At 46.9% G+C, this 24266-nt stretch overlaps 1 protein-coding gene across 2 annotated transcripts in view; it reads left to right on the top strand.

The window, feature by feature from the left end:
- Nucleotides 1–22674, top strand: part of GLI2 (GLI family zinc finger 2) — a 145948-nt gene extending 123274 nt beyond the window's left edge. For both annotated transcript variants that reach the window (XM_051624096.1, XM_051624095.1), the window contains 6 exons: nt 638–769; nt 4377–4526; nt 8115–8279; nt 12736–13017; nt 16081–16417; nt 17464–22674. In XM_051624096.1, the coding sequence (XP_051480056.1) occupies nt 638–769; nt 4377–4526; nt 8115–8279; nt 12736–13017; nt 16081–16417; nt 17464–19823 (3426 nt within the window). In that variant the 3' untranslated portion in view covers nt 19824–22674. The remainder of the gene's footprint in view (nt 1–637; nt 770–4376; nt 4527–8114; nt 8280–12735; nt 13018–16080; nt 16418–17463) is intronic.
- Nucleotides 22675–24266: the final 1592 nt, after the last annotated feature.

Raw genomic sequence — 24266 nt, 5'->3', positions numbered from 1 at the left:
AGCATACCCAGCGTTAAAGCAACTAATTTTATGAGTCCAGAGCCCCTGGAGCTCTGCTCTGCAACCCACTCATCACTGAGTCTTGCTCAAGCTTCCCAGATCTCCCTGTCTCAGAGAAGTGTTCTGAGGGCTCACCACTTTGTGCCTGTGGAGCACCCTGCAAGCATAAATCTTTGGGTAAGCACTAAGTCTGATTTTCTTATCCTTTGAAAGATGCAAAAAACACGACCCCTTCTCCACAATCCATGTCAGGTGAGTGTGATAACCAGTAGGGCCTGACTGCTCTGTGGTTTCTTCATGCTCGTATTTCCTCACTTCCCCTGGCTCAGAAGTTTTGCTCCAGAAAAGAACACAAAGGTCAACAATGCCAGCCTTTTCCTTTCTCCAGCCTTTCCTGCAACTGCCCACGACCTGGCTGCAGCTAGGCACTGCTGTGATGATGGCTGCAGGGTGTTTTGTGTTTTGTCACTAACTCTGATTAATTTCTATGAAAACCCTGTAACTAATTATTTCACAGTAGTCAAAGATGTTAACATTGCCACAACGGGCACAGTTTTGTGATCAGTTGATACCTGCCCTATAATGAGTGACAGATTAAAGAAGTTCACCTTATACAATGCACCACTGTGTGTTGCAGGAGCATCTGACAGACCTGAAAGAAGATCTAGATAAGGATGAATGTAAACAGGAGCCTGAGGTTATTTATGAGACGAACTGTCACTGGGAAGGATGCACAAAGGAATATGACACTCAAGAGCAGCTTGTCCATGTGAGTAATGGTTGGAAGGAAACCTCGGTGATAAATTTGGGTTTCTGTGTACTTGTCTTCATTTTTTATCACTAGCTGCTGTACAGCCAGAGCTCACTCTGGGAGCTACTAAAGGTGCAAATCGGAGATATGGTGTGTAAACACTGCCAAAGCAGGTCGCTGCTCCCTGAGGAGTTTAGCTGGAAGAAGGCTCTCATAGATTATTTGATGTTGCTCTCTGCTCAGCTGCTGAGGCTGCAGTTTTGGTCTCCACCATGCACAACCCAAAGACAGAAAGCCCTGTGCACAGGACCTGATCAGAAAATGGGAGAGAAGGCTGAGCCCTTCTTCTTTGCTGGCCATATTCACTGAGCTTCCCCATGCACCTGCACCAGCTGTGGGTCAGGGTTTGTCCGTACTGTCCTCATTCCTTGTCCAGGCCAGGAAAACCTTTTAGTGCTTCTGTGACATAAGCTATGAGGCCATTCCACTTAGGGGCTGTTGACCTGCTCAGCTCTCCTGTCCCACAAATATAGAGCATTTCCAGAGTTTGGAGACATCCTCAAGTGTCTCCATCAGGGTCCAAAATATAGAAAGTGGGTTGGTTTGTTTGTTTGTTTTAATTGGGAAATAGGGCTTCTGTAAGCACAGTGATGTCCCCAAACAAGTGTCAGAACTGCTGTCTGAAGGATCCCCAAACCAAATCATTAATCAGATTTTCAGTTCTAATTAATTCCAAGAAACTTTTGTGTGCATTGCTTCACCTGGAAATCCACCCTTTGGTTTCCTTTGGTTTCTGGGGTCAACAAATCCCTCGAACTTGGAGTGAGTGTCTGTGAAATCAGACATGATCTTTATCTGAGCCCCATCCTGCCCCTAGCCCAGAGCTCTCCCAGCCCTTTTTTTGTTCTGTGGTGTGAGTCCCATTTGTTTGAAGCCAGCACAGAGCCGCTGGGAATTCACCAGCCCCAGCATCCCTCCTGCTGGCAGCGAAGTTTTCAATCAAGCAAATTTTGAGACAGAACCCACTATTTTCTCCTTTCTCTTCAGCCACTCATGTGCAACTCACATACAGCCCTCTTCCTGAGGGCTGCTGTCTGCCCTCCCCCTGTTTTAAAAAAACACACCTGCATTTCAGTCATGTATAGATGCCACCAAGTAGGCATTAGTCTCCATTTCCCCAAGCTCTTCACACAAACATTACCTTAGCTCAGAGGGAACACACTCTAAATGATCATTTTGGACACGTGCTCTTCCATCTAAGGCTAGCACCTGCCTGCCTCTGCCAGACGTCACTGGTTCCATGCAACGAGTCCTTGAGTACAGACAGATTTGGAAATGGTTTTCAGGGCCAAATGAGTGATAAGGTGCTTAATGGGTTGCACATTGCGTGCCACAGAGCATTGCTTTTCTGGGGCTAAACCACAGCAGCCCTGTCAAATGGGCTGGGCTAACATTTGTCCAGCAGTATCTGTGCGTTTCCCTTTCAAACATAAGACAAACTCTTTAACTCTGCCCAGAGCAAAGTGAGAGCAGACCCAGGCAGCTCAGCACTATTTATTTCCAGAGAAAACCCATAGAAAAATATTTGACAGAACGTTCAAGATTTTCCTAAATTTGGAAGGTTATAAAAACGGAGGCTTCTCTACCATGATTACTAGCAACATGGGGTTGTGGGTTTGGGATGCCCAAAATACACACGCAAATGAAATACAGATGTCGTGGTCCAACTTCTGAGAGGGTGGCATCCCACCATGCACGGAAAAACTCTAGTTTGTGTGTAGAGCAAAGTACCTGGGTGTGCAGGGTCCATTCTCCTACACACAGGGCAATGTTCTTGTGGGAGAAATGCATGTCAATTTGGAGCAGCAGGAGTGAGGACATATTTTTGCAAGCATCACTGCTGTTCCCAGCCTCAAAGGTCACACTCAATTTGAGGGAAGCCCAAGCAAAGCCTCCAGCCAGGTGGGGGTTTGGTGGGGGCTGTGGAGCCATAGCTGAAATGTGGAGAGTTGTGCAACTGCACCTCCACTGGCTGATGGGAAGCAGATGTTTCTCAGTTAATTAAGCCTGAAGGGGGGGCTACCATTCCCCTCCTATAAATGTGTCTTCCTCTGGCCCAAGCAGGACTGAACAGGCCAGCCTGTGCTCTCCCTCACTCCTAGCACTGCTAGGAGTTGCAAGTCAGACTCCCACACAGAGCCAGAAGACTTCCAAATTTAGTCTGGATATGGTTTAGCATGTACATGAGTCTCCTGGGGGGTTCATCAGATTTCCACAATATGAGGCTAAAATCTCATACCAATGCCACGTTATAAAACCAGAACTGTAAGTAGCTGAGCTCCAAACCCATACAAACCCCCTCCCAAACCCAGCCTCCCCCAACCTTCCCAGCAATGCAGCTTTGACTCTAAGTGTTTACCTGTGGAGCACAAGGGACCAACTGAGTGCCACACACCTCTTCTTGCCCCTGGGTAGACCTGGTGCCCCAAGCAGCAGGTCCCTGTCCCCAAGATTGGGCCATGGCACACAAAATGCTGGGGCTGGATTTGACTAGAATCATGGAGGTCAGTGATTCTGTTTCAATGTGGTTTTGTGTCCTCGTGCTGCCTCACCACCCCAAGGAAGTCTCATCTTGAGCTGCAACATGTGTGCCTGGCCTTGGCCGGGGGGATGAAGGCGGGGGCTGGAAAAAAATCTCAGTGCCAAAAAAACAAAACCCAAACCCAAAGTGGTTTATTTTAGGATTTCCTGTCAGTGAATGTCTGCTGAAAACACAGGAGCGAGGACAGACATTATTTTTGGCAGCTAGACCCCATTCAGAGAGACAAGGCCACCTCGGGAACAGCGCTGCTGATGGGCTGGTCTCTGGCTCTGTTTATTTTCGGCAGGACTTCATCAGCTCTGGGCTGGGAAAAAGCAAACCTCATCTTCCTCCTGGGGTGGATGAAGGCACCCTTCTGGATCTGTCTTTTCAACACCCCAGCACGGGATTTCATGGACCCGAGTAATTAGCAGTAATTGAGGCCGGGGAGCGGTCCTTGTGGCATAGCTGGCAGATGCTGTCATTTCCTGCCAGCCGCCCCCACTGGACAGCAGGTGGATGTCTCAGGGCTGGCGCACAAGCAGGCTTAGAATCCTGGAATCATTTAGGTTGGAAAAGACCTTTAAGATCATTGAGTCCAGCTGTGGCTTATCTCCTTCTCTCCCCCATCCTCCAGCCACCCCCGAGGAAAGAGTCCCAGATGCATAAATGTGGAGGGTTCAGCACAGACAAAAATGACTCTGTCATCCTCCCCAACAGTGGCATTAGGCAGTCCAGAAGACACTGAGGGGGGTCCTCTCTCCCTGGCACCATGGGTCTCTATTGCTTTTGCAGACCTCTTGTTTACAGCTGCTTTGGACCCAGAACCCGGTGTGCTGGGTGCTCTGCACCTTCTCCTGCAGGACACACCAGACTGAAGGGCTGGCTCCTGTGTCTGGTGTTATCTGTGCACCTGAGACCCAGGTGCAAAGCTTGACCACAAGCACTGGGGAGGGAACAGCTGGCTTTCAAAGCACCATGTGTGCTTCGCTGCTGGCATCAGCTCTTCCAGGAGTGACCTGCTTCTCCCTTCTCTCCTACTAGCACATCAACAACGATCACATCCATGGGGAGAAGAAGGAGTTTGTCTGCCGCTGGCAGGACTGCACGAGGGAGCAGAAGCCCTTCAAGGCTCAGTACATGTTGGTGGTGCACATGCGGAGGCACACGGGAGAGAAGCCACACAAGTGCACGGTGAGCTGGCGGGGACACATGGGGCATCTCAGCTTAGCAAGTGGGGCACTGGTGTGCACAGACACAGGCATGGCTCCAAGCAGGGCTGTCCCAGGGGTACCTGTTGGCACCCAGCTCAGTGGTCAAGAAGGATGGTCAAGGTGTTGGTGGGTAAAACTGCATTTCCCTGGGGAAAATTGGTTCAGCTCTACAGCAGATATCCTGAGTGACTCAGGACAAGTCACTTAAGATGGAAAACCAGCCAATTTAGTGGCTTCCATCCAAGAAAGAAATCCAGAAACCCCCCACTGTGGAGAATCACCTAACCTTGGTTGTGTCTAACTCAGCATCACCCAGAACTGCTGCTGTGGCTGCAAGTTTCCCTCACACATGTAACCAAGAGTGCACACAAACCTCCTTCCAGCCTGGGGAGCCATGCAAACAATTCCTGCCTCTGCTCTCTTAGTCCAGAGGTGAGGTCAGCCAAGAGGAGCTTCAGTCCCCAGACCTCCTGCATGCAAGCAGCACTGTGCCTAGCGTTAAATGCTGGCTGAGGAAGAACATGGGGTGCTATTTTGTATCTCAGCCCTGTTGGTACAGGCTTGTCTACCACACCTGAGAGCTGGGCTCACCTCCTCCTCAACCTCGAGATATTAAAGCCCATATCTGCCCTCACACATGGAGTCTCCCACTGCTCTACTGGCTGATGTGGGGCAGCCCAAGAAGCCTGATGTGGGGCACAAGAAAGAAGTGAGCTGTGGAGTTTGGTGACTGTGGCCAACTGGTAGGAGAGGTGTTTACCATCTTTTTCCACATATGCTTCAGCCCTTTTTCTTCCCAAAGATCCATCTTCTGCTCCCTGACTTCTCCTCCTGACAGTTTTTCATACCTCCTCTGCTGTCAGCATTATGCTTTTCCTCTCTGCAGAATCTCAGGGATGAGTGTCTTTCTGTTTGGCAGATGTCTGAGTCCTCCTCCCATATCTTCCTTCTCTTCTGCTCCAGTAGTCACTTCCAGCCCTGCTCCCTCCCTGGCTCTGCCCCAGCTTCTGCTTACAAATATTGGGATATGTATGATTTGCTTGCTGCATGACTCCTTTATCAATCTTCCAGCCCTGTGTTCATTTAATTTAGAGCATAAGCCCCCTGGGGCAAGGGGCCACGTCCTTTGTTTTAATCTTCTAAAGCGCTTTGCCCAGTTCTAGTGCTTTACCAATCTTCCTTAAAAGTATCCAGCAATATTGATCATAGTGTGCTATGAAGTGAGTAGTGAGGGAAACTCTAGCCCTGCCCCTTGCAGGTAGAGGGACACAGAAGACAAAAAGCAGTGGGGACTGCATCCTCTTCTGTGTTTTAATGGAGCAGGGAAAAGCACCACTGCACAATCCTGCCTCTTTCAAGCCTTGGTTGTGTCAATTTGGAGCAATGGCAAGGCTGTGCATGTTTGAGTCTCAAGTCATCCTCTGCCTGCTGGAGAACTGCAGTCTCTCCATGTGTGATACATCACAGTAACTCTGCCCGAACTGGAGTATCACTAGTTTCCCATTGCCTGGGACACATGGCAGTGCTGCAGATGCTTCTCTTCTGTGGCAGAGTATTCCTTGTCCAAGTCTGGCAGTGATTTTTCAAAGCACCATTTGTTTCAGACAAGAACTTTGTGGTGTACATAAAGCTACAGATGAGCCCAGTTGCAGCCTGGGATTCGATCAAGGATTATTTCAACAGCCAGAACTCCCACCAACATAATCAAATCCACGCGTAAGGAGTGGGAACAACTGCTTTGAACATGCACAAGCTGCTTTTCTGAGAAGCTCTTATTTGAAAATGTAGCCTCAGTAACCTTGCTTGTAATAACTTCATTTTTTTCTCAGTATCCAGCAAAACCAGAACGGACACGTGAGTTGTCTCGTGCTGAGTTCCCTTTGTTTTGCAGCAAGTAGAATGATGTATTTCAATGACCTTAAGCAGCTTCAGTTATAACGAACTGTTTGCACAGGGCAAGAGAAGAAAGGGATATATGGTGCTGCCTCAAAGTTGTGGCATGTTCTGTAGGCCAAATGGGCTAATGAAAGTTGTCCGAGGAAGGGGAACTGGATCCATCCTACCCTAACAAAGTTGTGGAAGGAACCAGCTCTTGCAGGATGCTCCTACTGTCCTTGAAGCGATCTGGATATTCTCAAGCTTGAAGAGCAAGTTTCTCTTATGTCCACCATCTCTATGCTAGACCTTAAAAGGAAGCTTAGGTAACTGTACCTCTTTTCCAGCACAATGAAGTTATATGAGATTGACTTGTGCCTGTATGCTTCATGGGTTTCATTTGCCTCACTCTGTGGCAGTGTAGGTGAGTCCTGTGCCTGTGAAGCACAAGGAGATGGGTACTGTTGCTGTTGCATTCAGCTGCCTTTGGCCTCTGCCCAAAAGGGCCAGATCTCTGGGCACGTAGGACCACTCACACGGAAATCAGATACTGAGCTGTGACGTGGCCTGTCCTGCTATGGCACCAGTTTTTTATTGGCCAAGACTCAAACATAGCAATATGAAGTCCTGTCACAGCTGGACTGAATTTGTAGACATGTCAAAGTGATCTGACTAAAATACAACACCTTGTGGCTTGCATGCATTGCAACAAGAGGAGCTGCTTCTTGAAATTTATAGAATATTTTGAGGTGCTTCCATGGTGAGTGCAGCATGAGCTTTTCAGCCCTCCCAACTGAACAGTGAGTGCCTCGTAAATGCTAAAGCTAGAATTTGGAAGGGAGCCTGGCATTTCTTAAAACCTCTTCCAGTGTTCCCAGGTTCCCACTTGTTTAGTCAAAGAGCATTTAACACGGTCTCCTTGGTTTGAGGTGAAATCCTCCCATGCTGCAGACAGGGCAGGTGCAGGGAGAAGCCTCCAGCCTAGCCAGAGTGTAGGGTAGCAGGACTTACATCACCTGGAGCCTCACCATGTCTCCCAAGCTGCGCCTTCTCGTTGTGTGGGCAGCTGGTTTCCTTCCAGGAGGAAGGTTCCTGGCCTATTTTGTCATCCAAAAATCCATCTGTCTTCAAGATTGAGAGTCTTGTTTTTTAAACTGGTAATGTCAGACAGCCTGACCACAGCATCCTCCAAGAGTAGACTCAAGCTGTAATTTGGGAAACTTCAAAGCTTGCTAGATTTCTGCTTGTGTGTTAGAGAATGGTCTGGACTTTCCAACACTGGTGCTAGTGAAGTTGCAAGGCTGGTCAAGCTGTCGAGAAGCCTTCGGGTCTCTGGGTGGGAGGGAGAGGGCCTCCATTTCTGAGCAGCAGATGGATGGCAGGAGGGGCTAATGGAGCCCTGGGACGAGTGGAGGGGTGTTCAATGCTGCTGGAAAAAAGAGTCTCTTGTTTAAACGTCAGGTGGGTACCCAATAAGCAGCAACACCATAAATATGACTCATTGCTGAAATTCACAGCCTGCCTAGGGAAGTGAATTCTCCCAACAAAGTGAATGTTGTTCCCTGAAACACAAGCTCTTCAAAAAGGGAAGAAAAAATAAAAGAATGAGAAACAGATGAGAAGGATTTAGGCAGGAGGGAAATTCAAATTTTTCTGGTTAATTAATCTCTCCTCTTGTGTTTTTTTATTTTAGTTTGAGGGTTGCTCCAAAGCCTATTCCCGCCTGGAGAATTTAAAGACACACCTGAGGTCCCACACTGGAGAAAAACCCTACGTTTGTGAACACGAAGGCTGCAATAAAGCCTTTTCCAATGCCTCAGACAGAGCCAAGCACCAGAACAGGACACATTCCAATGAGGTAAGTCTGGGCTCACCACAGCTCAACAGAGGGCTTTTTTTAAAATTTTGCTGACAATAAACATGCACTTTACATGCTGGACTCATGTAAAAAGAAACCTACTGTAATGAGAGATTTTTCTTATTTTTTAATGGGATTTATTTTGCTGGAGAGCCAGACCACATTAGCTTTATATTTATGAAAGCCATGTTTGAAATCATAAACAGATGTTAAAGTATGAAAACTTTTTAATCGGCTTTGGAAACTAAAGCAAGCATTTTCCAAATTTCTAATTTTTAATAGCACAAATAGGATTGTACAGTTGTGCATGTCGTGTTTAATATTACTGGGGAGCACACTTGCCGTATTATAACAGCTACGCAGGATCCTGATGTTCTGGAAACACTCCCTCCATCATTTGATGTACAATGATAGAGCACAATGCAATGCTTTGTTAACCTTGGCTAATTAAGACCCCACTATTAGTAGTTGGGGAGCAGAGGAAATTGCCTTTATTGTAACGCATGTGATGGTCTGTTGCAATCAACCACAGCTGACGATTGAAATTTATATTACCACTAATTAGCTAACAGGGGAAGAAAAAACAACACTCCAAAGTTCTAATAGTGTTTGCAGCCATGAAGAATTCAGTCTATAGCCTAATTTGCAACAGTTAAATATAGACTATTAGAGGATGGAACACAATTGCCATGGATGATAGGTTTTTAAAGCAATGCTGTGTCTACAAACGGCTTGTTAGGAGTATTTCTATCTCTTGCATAGTATGAGTCACTGATAACCAAGGCTCTGTAGGTTTCAGAGATTCTGTTGGATTCAGAATAAGGACTCAAAGTCTAGGATACCCTTCCATGCTGTGTAACGCTGAGATTGACCTAATGAATTAGCTGGATCCTAGTGTTATTTGAGTTGATTTTGGTATGAACCCAAATATCAGTATTGTCCTTCACCAGTGAGGCTCTTCCCCAGCAGGACACAGGTTAAAATTAACCCATATCCTCACTGGCTCTGGGTAGTTTGGGGAAGTTACGGCTACACTGACCTTGAGGTCAGGGGAGACCAACAGGACATGCAATCTCTTGTCTGCTCAACAATCTGCATTTCCAGAAACTGGTGTTTGACTAAAACATCATTTGTTCTCTGTTAAAGCTTCCTCCCATGAAAGGTAGGCAGTCGTGATTTAATCTCACATTTTGGACATTAGATGTTGCTTATTTAACAGCCCTGGATGGTTTCTCTGCCTTCGTCCAGTACTGGATCAAACACCTCTTTCATTGTCGCTATTTCCATCTCATAACACTACAGTGTTAAGTCACTCTCCATCTTCTTTCTCAAAAGCTAAATAAGTCAATCAAGCCACTGAAGCTTCCCATTACTGCGGCATTTTTTCCTTCCTTACATCAGTTTTGCATCTCCCTTCCGTCCCTAAGGATTCTCATATGGATTGATCAAGACTGCTGGTACAACTTTCAGTGCTGGATACAGACTCCCTCTGCCCAGTTTGTGCTTTCTGAAGCAGTATATGAGCTACTTTTTGCACATAGATCACATGAGCTTGGAACCCTAGAGCTTTTGCAGGATTGTTCCTAGGCAGGACAGAGCTTCCCTTCTGTTGGGTCTGCTGGCATCTCATGTTCCTACATCTGAAATTTTGGCTTTGGCTGTATTATTAAATGTCAGTTCTTTGATGGGTTCAGTTTCACAAATGATCCAGATCAGGAGCTGCACTGGATCTGAGGTGACTCTTCATCTGAGCAGAACTTGGACACACTTGAAGGCCTGCTCCCTTGGGTTCCCACTGTGGGAGAAGGTGAGACAGTAGGGGAGGAGCATCCAACTCTTTGCCTATGGGAGACACTGATCTAATGTGCTGACACTTGGCACAGGCTGCATCCAACAACACAAACTGAAGGCTCAGATGACAGATATTTTATCCTTTGCTATTGCTTCCCCCTGGACGATGCCAAAGCTTTCTCAGGTGCAGAAACATCATAGCCATGACTGGAGGATTTGTACCAGACAAGCTGAGCCTTGCCATGGGAACTACATGGCATTGCATGATCTTATATTTTGCAACCATACTCACTCATGAACTGCTGTTCAACCCTCCTTGACATAACAAAGGCATGCCCCCAGACTTGTGGGCGATCTGCAGGCTGCATATAATGCCTCTCTGGGCCATATATTTGACACCATCTTTTTGAGGAATGAATATCATAATCCCTTGCAGCAGATGACATGCTTCATGGCGAAGCTCATTGCATTGGGTAGCAGGACCAGGTGAGGGTCCTGCAGACAGCTGTGGCCATGACCAGCGGGTTAGCAAACTACATTGAGACCTTGGCTCAGAAAACCACATTGATGCAAAGCCAGAGTGTGTGGCTGTAAATATTTCCCATTACCCTAGCTAACTACTAATATTTTCCCCTGCTTGCAGTGTTTACTTGGGAGACACCACACCACAGAGTTAGTCATCATCCATGCTTCCTCTAAGGGGGAAGTTCCAGGTTCCCTGTGTTTGTATCTGCCATTGTATGACAGGACATAGGTGTATGGTCCAAACATGTTGAAGTTCAAGGCTGGGGGGTATGTTACCACAGTGGGTTTTGTTGGATTATTGAAATGTCACATGAACTATTTAATTTTAAACTTTCAGTGACTGTTTCAATCCCTTTAGAGGATACCTTCAAAGTTACTCCTAAGAAAAGGGCTTTCAGCCCATGACCACTCTCCAGTGCATACACAAAAGAGCAGCATGAGTTCATAGCTAGCCAAAGGCTCAGAGGGACATTTTCTCCAATTCCAGCTAAACAAGAATAAATTGCAGAAATTCAGTTCTGCTCCCTACCTGGGGAGTTCTCCAGTTCTCCCACCCTGAGGAGTATCATGTGGCTCAGAGTGGGAGGGAGGCATCTGAGATAGCAAAACTGTTGACTTCACTAGGGCACATGCTGCCTTAGATGTCAGAATCTGGATAACCCAAGGCAACAGATGAGGGCCTACCAATAAAACTGAGTTGTGCTCAGTTCAGTTGCAGGAGGCATGCCTGATGAAGAGGATGGTTGTACCTCATTAGGTGGCATGTCTGCTGTTCAAGCAACACTGATCTTGTTACCCTAATTACTGGTGCCTGAAAAATCAGAACTATTTGGTCTAAAGGATCTTTATAAAAATATCCTCAAACTGTTATAAGTAGGGGGCTTTTAGCATGTGTTGTAGTGGTTCTGTTCTTTAGAATAGGTTTTAATAGCAACAATAATATTTCTATAACGCCTCGTCCAAAAGGTTGCATGAGATTTATAACTTAACTATTTTACTTTTTGTCCTTTGGTTTACCCAGCTTTAAAATATATTAAATATTTGCTTCAGAGGGGTGTTACAAGGACTTAGCTTGTTCAAATGATGTGCCAAGATCAGTCAGAAAGCATGCTTTTGAACAAAAACCAGACTTTCAATTTTTTTCATGTGATGATGCTGTCTTTCTGCAAAGAATATATATATGTGCCTTTCTATTTTTCACTTAAGCTTCTGGATTAAATTACAAAACAGATTAAAAAAAAAAAAGAAATTGTTGTTTTCGATAACCTTCAAACAACATCTCTCTGTTGCTTTGGGATTTTTTTATGGATCTTTCCTAGTGCATTGGTAAAAAAATACTTGGGAGTAGCTGTGAGGCTGAAAGTGGAACTTGTGATGAATTCAGAGCTTCCAGCACAGCAGCACCAGCTCAAGCAGCTGCAGTGCTAGTACGCTTTGGAACTGGAAACTCCATAAAAAAAAGGTTAAAAGAAGAAAAGTAACTGTTTGCTGACTTCTGTTTTCAGAAGTATGGCTTCAGCCTTGTTTTCTTGTGGCAATTAATGATTCATGAATTTGGGAGTAGAGTGCTATAGTCTGAAAAAAAACAACAACATTGCATGCCTGTGGTTTGTTTTGCACAATAACAGATTTCAAGCTGACAGGTGCTGGAGTGGTATGATAGATGGGGTAGGGTGAACCCAGTCAGGCTTGGTTTTGCTGGAATTCCATCAGTCAGAAGGTCTTAGACATTTTCTTGGTGTAGACCCCACCTTAGCAGAGAGAATGTGTTATGGCCAGTCTCCTACATCACCTCTCTCCCATCCATAATCAGGGAACATTCCTGTGGCCACCCAAGCAAATACATACAGAGAAAAGTAATATTAGGAAAGTATTTCATGAATTCTTAGCTGTCTTTTAATCCAGAAACTGAAAATAAGGAGCTTAACTGACATCAAATGACTGGCCAGGTGTATGTGAATCAGTAGCAGCCCATACATCACATCTTAGAGATCTCAGTCTTACAGATTCCTGGGGAGCAGATGCTCCACATTTTGCTGCTGCCAGCTGCGATGCTAATTGTATTTTCTTGGCCCAGACCCTGTACCTGGAATATTTGGGCTTGTTCTAAATATAACCCAAGATTTGCTTGTTTTGACAGAAACCCTACGTCTGTAAAATCCCTGGCTGCACGAAGCGGTACACAGACCCTAGTTCCCTCAGGAAACATGTCAAGACGGTGCACGGGCCTGACGCCCACGTCACGAAGAAGCAGCGCAACGATGTTCACCCGAGGCCACCTCCGCTCAAGGAAAATGGGGACAATGAGGCAAGCGCCAAGCAGAGCAGCAAGGTGTCAGAGGAGAGCCCCGAGGCCAACAGCACCACGAGGAGCATGGAGGATTGCTTACAAGTCAAAACGATAAAAACGGAGAATTCTGTGGTAAGAGCAGTTGCTCTTGGCAGAAACGAGATGGGCCCTAATCTCTCTGACCCAATGGGGGCATGAAGTATTTGCATGCCATTTACCTCTCTGGGCAGTTGCCACTCACCTGCCGACACCCTAGAGTTCAAGTCCAGAGATGAAACTGCAGGTCAGGGCACAATCCAGTACATTTTGCACCTTCCTAACCAGCATCACAAATTCCCACCATCGTAGTCATGGGGGCCAGGTGATTCCAAGTGTGGAGCTTTGCCTCCCTGTGCTGTGAAAGTGTGTAAAACTCAGAGCATTGTGGTCAAATGAGCTTTAACTGCCTCAACAATTTAAATTGAGCAATAACCATAGGGCACAGATTGATGAACGTTTTTTGAAGCACAAGTCCTGGCGGCTCAAGCAGTCCCTTTTCTCCTTCTCCTTGCACCCTTCACTGTTTTGTTTTGTCTTTTTTCCAGGCTGCTGCTGCACAGCAGTTTTGCTGGCAGAACTCTGGGCTGTCTGATGAAGCCAGTGGGGATAAAAGTAGCTGTTTATTTTTGTTGGTTATCTTAAATGAAGTTCAATTCCTCAGTCCCGTTCACCATACACAGAAGCACAGTATCACTGGAGTTGGTAGGGACCTCTTGAGATCATCAAATCCAACCTCCCTGCTCAAGCAAGGTCAGCTAGAAATTTCTTAGGAATACACAGCTCGCCGCTGCCACAGAAAGTTGTAGTGGGATGATAGGGCAGAGGAGTGAAGCCAGGAATAAACACAGGAGCAATGCTGTGGTACACAGGATACCATGGAAGTCAACCGTGATTATGCTTTACAGCCCAATCACTGGCCACCAACTGAAGCAAAGACCTTTTATCAGCTCTCTGGCTATTAAAGCACCTCCACAGTAGGCAGTAATATGGTGAATGGTGCTAACAAGATGTGTATGATGATGGGTACAAACATACTCAAGCCTCTTTCACCCCATGCAGGGACCCCACCTGCTCAGGTCACCACAACTGGTGGAGGAGATGGAGCATTACAATACATGAATCACTTTTGCCTTTTGGTGTTTCTTTTCACCTTCATACCCAATGTTCTGGTCTGCTTCACCTGCTCCGAGTGAGGCAGGGTATGGGCTGGATACAGCAGCAAAGACCTTCATCTGCAAAGGAGAGAGTTCACACAGTCCCCAGACTTCTCACTAGAGCTGAAATGACTTTGAGCTCCAAAATATACATTTTATTTATTTGAATCCAGGCTAAAAGATTCTCATCATATGAAACAACATGCCCTGGAGCTACAAAGATTTTCTAAAAAAGGTTGTTGGACAAATTACTGATGAGCAGCAAGTTTTGCTTAGGAAGGAGTTGAGGATTTTCACATCCAAAGTGTCTCTAATTGACTAAGGGAACATTTTTACTGTGATGAGGCTCTGCACTGGGTTACAAAAACTGAGTGTGAGAACCACTGGACAGAATAACCTCTCTCTGATACTCTTCCTCATTGTGATTTTTTTTTTTTTTTCCTATGAAAACATGGATTCAATTACTGCTCCCCACCCCACTTCTCCCAAAGGTGTGGGCTTGTTTTCCTAAGGCTCTTCGCTCCCAGGGTTGCAGCCAAGCCGTCTAGATGGTGACGGGGGCATGGGTCAGATCTTCCTCTCCACTCTCCCCATCCAGCGCTGTGTACCTCACTTGTGCCCATCTAACAGGCAGCATATGACCTGGTGGGCCCAAGTCCAGCTCCAATTTCCTGGTGAAGGTCAGGGTGGTGAGAGAGGTGAGGTGCTCCACTGGTTCCCATCACTCCAAGGCCCCTTGTTTTGACCCATCATTGGGTCTCATCCCAAAAACATGGATATGGGTGGGAAGTTTCTTCTAGGGGTTTTTCTCTGGGCCTTCAAAGAGGGAAGGCAGGGTACGGGAGAGGGGGGAGATGTCAGCAATTTGTGTTGTATTCTGTGCTCACCTCTTCCTCCTTTTGCTAACACAGTCATTTCTGTTAATGCTGTCTTTGTCCTAACAACCTGTTCTTTATTCCCACTTACCCGTCCTTACTCTACCTTCCTAAGGACAGTCGGTACTAAGGTGAGCAAAGAAATCCTTTGAATTACAATAGTTGCATAAAGCATGGTCTGCAGACCTCCTGTCTCCAGCTAAGCCCTGTGGAGGGGGACAGGGGATACTTACTTGAACGCAGAAAGGGGGAGGATACAGTGCTGGAGGATCCCCCTTGATGCCTTTCTCCCAGCATCACAACTTGCCATTAAAACCTAGGATTGCAATCTGTCTCATCCTGATGGAAGGGCAATGAGGCCATCAGAGCCCTGCCCACAGGGCTGCTGCAGAGCAAAGTAAAACACCTCATCACCCTGCACTCCCACCTTGGCCCGGGGCAAAGTTCGTTGCCTTTCCAGCACTCCCATTTTCTGACAGATGCTGAAGCAGGAGCCTGGAGCTGAGAAGCCAGGCATCCTGTCTGTTAGCAGCAACAGCTACTTCAGAGCAAGTTCAGACCATTTAGTGTCTGCTGCAAATAAGCAATTCAATGTGAAATGCAATTGCTAATGTAAATAAAATAAATATTTATCATGCTTATCTGCCTTATCTGCAAGTGGGAGTTAGCACACAGTGAACCAGGTTTTTATCTGGCTGGGAAGTTTGTCAGCTAACCTAATTATATGTTAGGGTATTTTAAAGACAGAAATACGTTGTGTCTGAAATACTTAGGTCTTGATTTTATGTTAGATAAGTCAGGGCTTGCTGCAATATGCCTTGCACAACCAGGTAATGTGCTGCTTTCCTTCCAGAAGCATCTGTCCTTAATCTTTTGGAGAAACAGCATCTGTTTTCTCTCCATCCTCCAGTTGAACCCATTATAGTTTTTCCAGCTGTGGGGTGCTGCCCACCCCTGCTAAAGAAGGTACCCCTGGTAGAGCTGAGATCCTGCAGCAAGGAAGGGTAAAAAGACAGGGGAAAGTGTGAGATAAGGCCAAACATGTGGAGCCTGCTGGGAATGTTGGGCTCCTAGTTTTTTGCCATCCATTTTTCCACCTGCCTAATTCCTCCTTTTCCTTTCCCAAGATGTGTCAGTCCAGTCCTGGTGGCCAGTCGTCGTGCAGCAGTGAGCCGTCACCCCTTGGCAGCACCAACAACAATGACAGTGGAGTAGAAATGAACATGCACAGTGGGGGAAGTCTGGGAGATCTGACGGCATTGGATGACAATGCTCCTGTTGTGGACTCAACGGTCTCATCTGGTAATTCAACAGTAAGCCTGCAGCTAAGGAAACACATGACGACGATGCAACGACTTGAACAGCTCAAGAAAGAGAAACTCAAGACAGTTAAGGATTCCTGCTCATGGGTGAGCCCAGCTCCACAAGCCAGAAACACCAAGCTGCCTCCCATCTCAGGAAACGGTAAGCCCTGGGCCTGGACCATGTCCTGTAGGAACCCTTCAGAGTTTGACTCTGGTTTCATAACCAGGAGTTTCTCCTGGAGGATGATAATTTCTTCTTGTCTCTGAGTCAGGCCTTGCTGGATAGAGATGTTAGGTAAAATGGAGAGCTTGGGTGTAAACACAACTGTCTGGTGCTGTGTAACAGAAACCCAGATGCTTAGTGCTACAGAGCTAGAAAGAAGGCAGAGGTGTTGATGTCCTTCTTGTTCCTGCCACTGCCCAGGTCTCAGCCACAGCTGTCCTCACTGTGCCAGTGGCAGCCAAAGACTGCTTGGGTTTGTTCTAGCAGTAACAATTCCCCAAGGTTACTCCTCTAGGGAGACTTCTAGAGCACAACAGCAATTCAGACAAGTCCATCATCCTTGATCTTGCTCTGACAGGCCTTTTGTCACTTTGAGAGCTCCTGGCTTTTGCCTACAGCTTCATATGCTAGTTTCCCACTGGCTGGACATTCCTCATAAAGGCATGTTTATGATTCCTCCAGTGGTCCTCTAATTTGCCATGAAGCCACAGGGCTTGGGTTATATTAAACCTGAGGGCTTAGTATATTTGATCTTCTTGGTTCACTCTGGAAAGAGCCTTTCAGTGTCAACTTTTGGGCTCTCACCCTTCTATCCCTGATCACTGTGCTTCTGCCCCAGTGAGCAGCTGTGGTTGTAGACATGTACTGTCCCTGTGGCACTGTCCACACCAGTCCTACTTTTACCTGCTACAAGAAGCACACGTGGAGACGCTTCCTCACAGCAGCTGAGGGAGCATCAGTAAGGGTACACTTTGCAAAGACTCTGCAGCAGGCACTTCTCTCTCCAGCTGTCTTGCTCTTTGTGCATGGACACAGAGCTGGAGATGAATCTTCAAGTTCACTGGCAGCAAATTAAATGCGCTATTGTTCACATAAAATATTTGGAGGTGGCTTTTTTTGACTGTATTCTGGCACCAAGGACACTCCCAAATGAAATTTCTCAGCTAACTAAACCTTTTCATTCTCTGCAACCTTTCTCTCAGGCTCTATTCTAGAAAACAGTGGTGGTTCTTCTGCTACGCTGCCAAATCCCAGAATACTGGAGCTGTCTGTCAATGAGGTTACAATGCTGAACCAACTCAACGAGCGCCGTGATAGTACGACAAGCACCATCAGCTCTGCCTACACCGTCAGCCGCAGATCATCAGGGATCTCCCCGTACTTCTCCAGCCGCCGTTCCAGTGAGGCTTCGCAGCTTGGGCACCGTCCCAATAACACCAGCTCTGCTGACTCCTATGACCCGATTTCGACGGATGCCTCCCGTCGGTCGAGCGAGGCGAGCCAGTGCAGCGGGATGCCGGGTCTGCTGAACCTCACTCCAGCTCAGCACTACAGGCTGAAAGCCAAGTATGCTGCTGCCACGGGCGGCCCTCCTCCAACTCCCCTGCCCAACATGGAGAGGATGACCCTGAAGAACAGGATCTCACTTATGGATGGGCCAGACCCCACCTTGCCCTCCACCCGCCTCCCGCCAGGCCCCAGGCGTTGCAGTGATGGTAACTCCTATGGCTACCCATCAGCTGCAGCTTTTCCCCATGAGGTGCCAGGCAACTGCACAAGGCGAGCAAGCGATCCAGTGAGGAGACCTGCCGGAGACCCCCAAGCCCTCCCGCGAGTTCACCGCTTCAACAGCACCAACAGCATGAACCCTTTCCATCCTCCACACCCCACAGACAGGAGGAATTTCAGCCTGCAGAGCTATGGCCGCTCGGATGGGAATCTCACCCGGCACACCTACTCACCCCGGCCACTGAGCATCAGTGAAAATGTCACCATGGAAGCCATGTCTGGGGAGGCAGAGGCATCCATTGGAGATGATGACATTATGCTGCCAGATGATGTTGTGCAGTACATCAAATCCCAGAGCAACGGATCAGCAGCTGAGAGCACTTCCATGGGGTACAGCAACGAGATGCAGAGCTTCCAGGGAAGTGGGAAGCTGCAGCCCCCAGCCTTGCCCAGTCAGCGCAGGATGGCAGTAGCGGAGGTGAGCATGAGTCACTTGGGACCCATGATGGCAGAGTGTCCCATGAGCTTTGATGCTTCCTCAGACATGAATAAAAATAACATGCCTGTCCAGTGGAATGAAGTCAGCTCAGGTACAGTTGATATCATGTCTAATCAGTCGAAGCAGCAGTTTTCACAAGGGAACTTAGCAGTGGTCCAGCAGAAGCAGAACTTTGGTCAGTACCAGAACTACAACCAGCAGCAGATGCAGCTGCCAGAGAACAGTATGAACATAACACAGCAGAGCTTTATGCAAAGAAATACAGGCATGGATGGGCAGAGACTAAACTGTATGCAGCTGCGGCAGCAGCAGCCAATGAGCCTAGGCCCTGGAATGAACCCCGATCTGGGGTTGCATGCAGGGTATAACCAACCTCATCAGATGCTGAGCCCCAGCGCAATCAGTGGCAACCCAAATCAGATCTCTCCTTCATGTAGCAGCATGGCAGCAAAGTCCGGACCCCACCTTCAGCCTCAGCAAATGGACATGGCAACCGACCCTTCTTTAATGGTCAGCAGCAACAATGAGCGCACAATGCTGGGCCAGGTCATGCACGAACCGAGTCAGCAGAACTACTCCTCTCAACCAACCCACCTGAATTTCCCTATGCCTCAGGAAGCCTATCACCAGCCCATCATGACCTCCAACCAGCCCAACTTTGAGCCTCAGCAGAACATGATAGGGTCAGCCACGCAGACCTATCTGCCCAGCATGATCCAGCCTCGTCCTCCACCTGAGCCCAGCCCGGCTAGCAGATCCCGAAGCCTCCGCACCATCCAACAGCTGGGCTACATGAGAACTCCCCACCCTACAAACACCGTCAGCCCAGGCCAGGAGGCGGTGGAGGCCACACATAAAAGAACCAGCGACATGTTGCCGGCACCAGCCCAGCAGTGTGCAGATGGCACAAGGGAAAACAATTTGATGTACTATTATGGTCAAATCCACATGTACGAACAGAACAGCAGCTTTGATAATCAGGCGGACTGCCGGGTCAGACAGCAGCAGTGTGCACTGAGCAGCAAGCCAGCCCCCCTGCCTTCCCCGGGCGCCAACCAGGTGTCCAGCACGGTGGACTTGCAAGGTCTTGAGCCACCTCAGATAGATTTTGATGCCATCATGGATGATGGGGACCATTCGAGCCTGATGTCAGGAACCCTGAGCCCCAGCATCCTGCAGAACCTCTCCCAGAACTCCTCTCGCCTGACGACTCCACGGAACTCTCTGACACTGCCCACCATACCCGCGGGAATAAGCAATATGGCAATAGGTGATATGAGCTCCATGCTAACCACGCTGGCAGAAGAGAGTAAATTTCTAAACATGATGTCATAACAGTAAAGCACAAGGCCTAAGCACTAACCAAGGGGCTGTGCGTGAAGCAGTTTTATGAATGTGCTTTTCAAAAATAATGTTTCAATAGAGTAGATTTTTTTCTTTTTTAATAAGTATTAAACACATTAAAGGGATTCAAAATGAAAGTTTTAAAAAGTCTCTGTACAGGCCTATGTAAACTATATCCAGGCAGTTCAGCACCACAAGGGTGCACCTCTAGTGTTATTTTTTGGCTTGGTTTCCCAGAGCACTGAACAATACCACCACCAAGCTAGGAGACTGCATGAGCGTGGTTAGAGAAGAAACCCTCCCTCCCTGGCTGCCCTGTAGGTAGCACTCCCCATCATTTTCCATTTGTAACATATGCAAAAAATTCCATTTTCAACCCACCCCAGAAAGAAACAGGAGGATGTGGTTTTGATCAGAATAAAAGCCATACTATGTATTCTGCTCTGGTGAGAGCAGGGTTTACTTATGTCTCCAAAAAGGCCCTCTGCCAGCAGTATTGTTTTATAACCTAAAAACCTTTGTACCTTGCAAAGAGCGTTGATTCCAAATGGCTTCTCAGCAAAGTGCCTTACCATGCTTTCGTGTTAAGTAGCCAAGGCCTCTCTTCCTTTAAAAATCAAACATAGTGTACTACCAGAAGCGTATATAAAATGTACATTTATAAAAACATAGTGATGTTTCTGAGAAAACATTGGAAAGACACATTGATGAGACACATAAAAGGTGAATGCACACTTTGATCAGATGTGTTTACAGCGTGGTTTATATCATGTGCAGAATGGAGCAGAGGCCTGGGAACAGCAATCACTGGGAAATAATCCCCCATGGCAGGAAGGCTTGGCATGCAGACTGACACACATGCATAACTTTGCACTGTCTGAGTGCGGGGACTTTCTGCAGGGGCCCCACGTGCATCTTTCATGTCAGGTTTTTGAAGCTCCCATTACCATGTCCCTGTGCGACTTTGACGCAGCTGCGGTTGCTTTTGGGTTTTCCATGCTAAGGTGCTCACATATAACTGTGGTGGTGATGGAGAGAGTGTTGTGATCATTTCAGCTCGGTCTGCACTGTGGCGATGTTGTGGGAGCTGGTTTATCTGGCCAGGGTTCTGTGTACTGTACTCCACAGAGGGTTCTGCCTGGGCTCTGTGCACACAAGAGGCGCGTGGCTGCACTGATGCGAGGCCAAGCATGAGCTAATACACCCTGCCCTGCAAGGAAGCTTGTTGGCATCTACCCAGCACTGCATTAATGTGTCCCACAGCTTTCGTCAGTGTGAAAAGAGTTGCTGTATCCAAAAAATGTACTATGGACAAGCTGGGGCATTAGTTTGGCAAGTGCTTTGTGCTACAGTACATAGCAACTCTTTGTACCCAGCCTGGTTCAGTTCAGCACTGCACCTGCAGCCTACAGCATACACAAACATCTGGATAGCTTCAAAACAGGTATGTGAGTCAAAATAGTGGCTTGGTCAGTGAGAAATTTGGAAAAGTCCTTGGGGAAGAGATGGGAGGAGCAGGGCCTCCCAAAGCCAAATACTCCACCAAAATATAACTGCTTGTAATAACCGTCAGCTGTTTCCAGGCTGGTGCCACCTGGCACTGAAGTCAATTTTAGTTGCATTATTTATTTTTGCTGTCATTTGACAAAAGGGTAGAAGTCATTGTGTGCATGTACTTGGGTAGGAGGCCTTGCTTAACTTCTGACTGTGGTGGATAAGGACAGCTCTCCTCATCCTGCTCTCAATAGCATCATATACTTTCTACCCAGTATGTTGAAGGGCAGGGGACAAGTGTGATATCCCTCCCACCAGGTTCTCACAATTTGATGGACAAGCATCTGCAAAGCTTCACTCTCTCCTTTCCGTCCTCCCTCTTCCCTTCATATGGATGTGAAGTTCTTAGGTCCTATTCCATCCCCTCATGGGATAAGGACAACTACATAAAGGTGCTTTCTAGTGTCCCTGCTTTCCTTTTGCACCAACTGATGTCAGGCTCCCTGTTCCTGGCACGACCAGGATCTGCGATGAAAATGCTACTTGTTGTGATGTCAGACAGGGCAGCAGCCATGCTTGGCAGTGGTGGGTTGGGACCACCCTGCTGCCAGGTAGCCCTGGGTATGGCTAATGCAGGGAGGTGCTGCCCAGCCTCCTGCTATCCCACCCGTCCCCATGCCAAATGCAGAGGGTGTGCACAGGATTCTCCTCACTCCTCAAGGCCCCCATGATTCCTGCTGATATGCACGGTGCGTGAGGACAGAACAGCAAAGCAAGGTGCCTGGCTGTTTATTTGTGTCTCCCATGAAAGTTGTGTTGAAAGGGATTGTTTTATAGTCCACTGTATATATTCTCCTGCCGTTACTGACCTTGCCCTTGCCTTTGCATTTATGAAAAGAGGGCAGTATATATTTTAGGACATTGTATGTTGTCCTGGACACTTGGAGTACAACCGGGCATCCCTTGTACTGAGATGGATCAGGCTTTCGTGTGTCCTTCAACTGCTAGTCTGATTTTTTCAACAGCTGCATAGGACAACGATGGCTACTGGGTCCCTCTTCACAGATATTAGCAAAAGATCAAATACAAAAGCAAAGCCAACTCTCCAGTGACTTAAGATTTCTCAAACTTGCTAGTGGTGGTCTTCCTTCATTTACTGAAAAAGTATTATAATAACCATTCCAGCACTGTATATATTATGTATAGAAGGCATCATTACTAAAAGTACTGTAGGTGAATTGTTCTGTCAAATTTATATCTTAAGAACATTTTTAGCTGTTTTCTACATCATAAGAACGGAAGTAACGTGCTGAACCTGTATATAAACCTTTTGTACATTAAAAAGTAATTTTTTTTCATAATTCCTTGTGCCTCTTACTGCTTTTTATTGGTAATGGTGGTTGGTCTTGGTCCTTCATTGCCATGTCAACACAGCAGGTTATTCTGGTGGTTAGGAATAACTCATAAGGATCTGGATGGTGCTGGTGTCTGTGTCACTGCTGGATGTGCAGTGGTCTTGCCTTGAAGAGTTTCCAGTCAACAATAGGAAGGATGTGGCAGAAAGACAGACAACAGCCACGCTGCCTGAGGGGCTTTCACTGGCCTCTTGGAAGAGGTGTTTGAAGGACAACAGCAGTTCAGCAGGGCCAATACAGGAAAAGGGCTCAAAGCAAGAGCTGGAGGGATGTGGCAACCAGAAGATTCATGTCAAAATGGCTTGTTGGCAGACTTTGGCAGTGTCCAAAAGCAGACAGAAACAGGATAAATCTGCAGAGCTGTGATGGGCCATGACAGTGACTAGTTGAATATGATGTGGCAAGCAATAGGTCCACTGTTTGTGATCCAGTTAGAGGGTTGTCCAACCCAGTGATGAGAAAGATTCCATTTGTCTGCAGCAAGAGTTAGCTCGTCTGATCAAGAGGCTGATTTTCCACTTGTTTGTGTAGGGATGTATTGCTGTAGACAGGGCTAGAGCTTTAAGGGTGGGTGGAGAAGATGTTCACAGATGAACCTTAAGGGCACAGCGATAAGTTTGGAATGAAGACAGCTGTTGAGCCAATCAGTTAGCCAGTGAATCACCATGGCAATTGATGAAAATGAACCAGCAGTTTCATGCGGAAGAACTGAAGGGGGGTGGCCTAATTTTCTTTCATGCAGGATTCCTGTTGGGTTAGTTGGTAGAACCAGGTAAGTTTGGGACAAATGCTCACTCTACCATCAGGTTTCCTTCATAGTCTATGGCAAGAGATTGGCATATGCCAAGACAGAATTAATCTTTCTTGTTTTAGACACATAGTTTGGGGTGAATTTTCCTTTGGAAGATATCTGTCACTCTTCTCATTGATTGCAGAGAGACATCAAGTAGCCATCTGAGATTAGCTACCGCCTCTGATAGAGTAAGATCAATCCCACACTCCTGTGAACCTCTTGCACCAAGCTAGTCACCTTCAGCACAGCCTGAGATTGAGCCAGTGAACAAGATGTTGATTAATGTGTTAATGATCCTGTTAGTCCGCAAATTCGTCAGATAAATATCACACCCCTCTGTACTGTCCAAGAACTACAGAATTCACACTTTTTTTAAATCTAGTAAAATTATTAAAAGGAAATTGTTCTGAGCTTTTCTATTGACAAAAGGCTTTGGAGATTCAGATCAGCTACGACTGCTTCTCTACTTCAAACATTTAAAGTGGGTTTCTAATCTAGATCAAATGCTGCTTTTAGCTGGTATTTCACTTTAGAGTTCGATCAGGACACACCTCTGCCTGTGTAAGAACATATTTATTACTTGAACTGGGCTAACATTTCCTGGGAGCCCACCCAAGGTCACATACCAGCATGTGCATTTTTACTGCTCGGTCACACTGGAATAAACAGGGATCGAAAGGCTCATTGCTCCAATTGTCAGCAGGTAATGACCCTTCTGCAACAAATGTTGTT

The sequence above is a fragment of the Apus apus genome, chromosome 6 (genome assembly GCF_020740795.1).
Source record: "Apus apus isolate bApuApu2 chromosome 6, bApuApu2.pri.cur, whole genome shotgun sequence".
Taxonomy (NCBI): Eukaryota; Metazoa; Chordata; class Aves; order Apodiformes; family Apodidae; genus Apus; species Apus apus.
The sequence above is the reverse complement of the archived record's forward strand: the minus strand, read 5'-3'. Positions and strand labels throughout refer to the sequence as shown.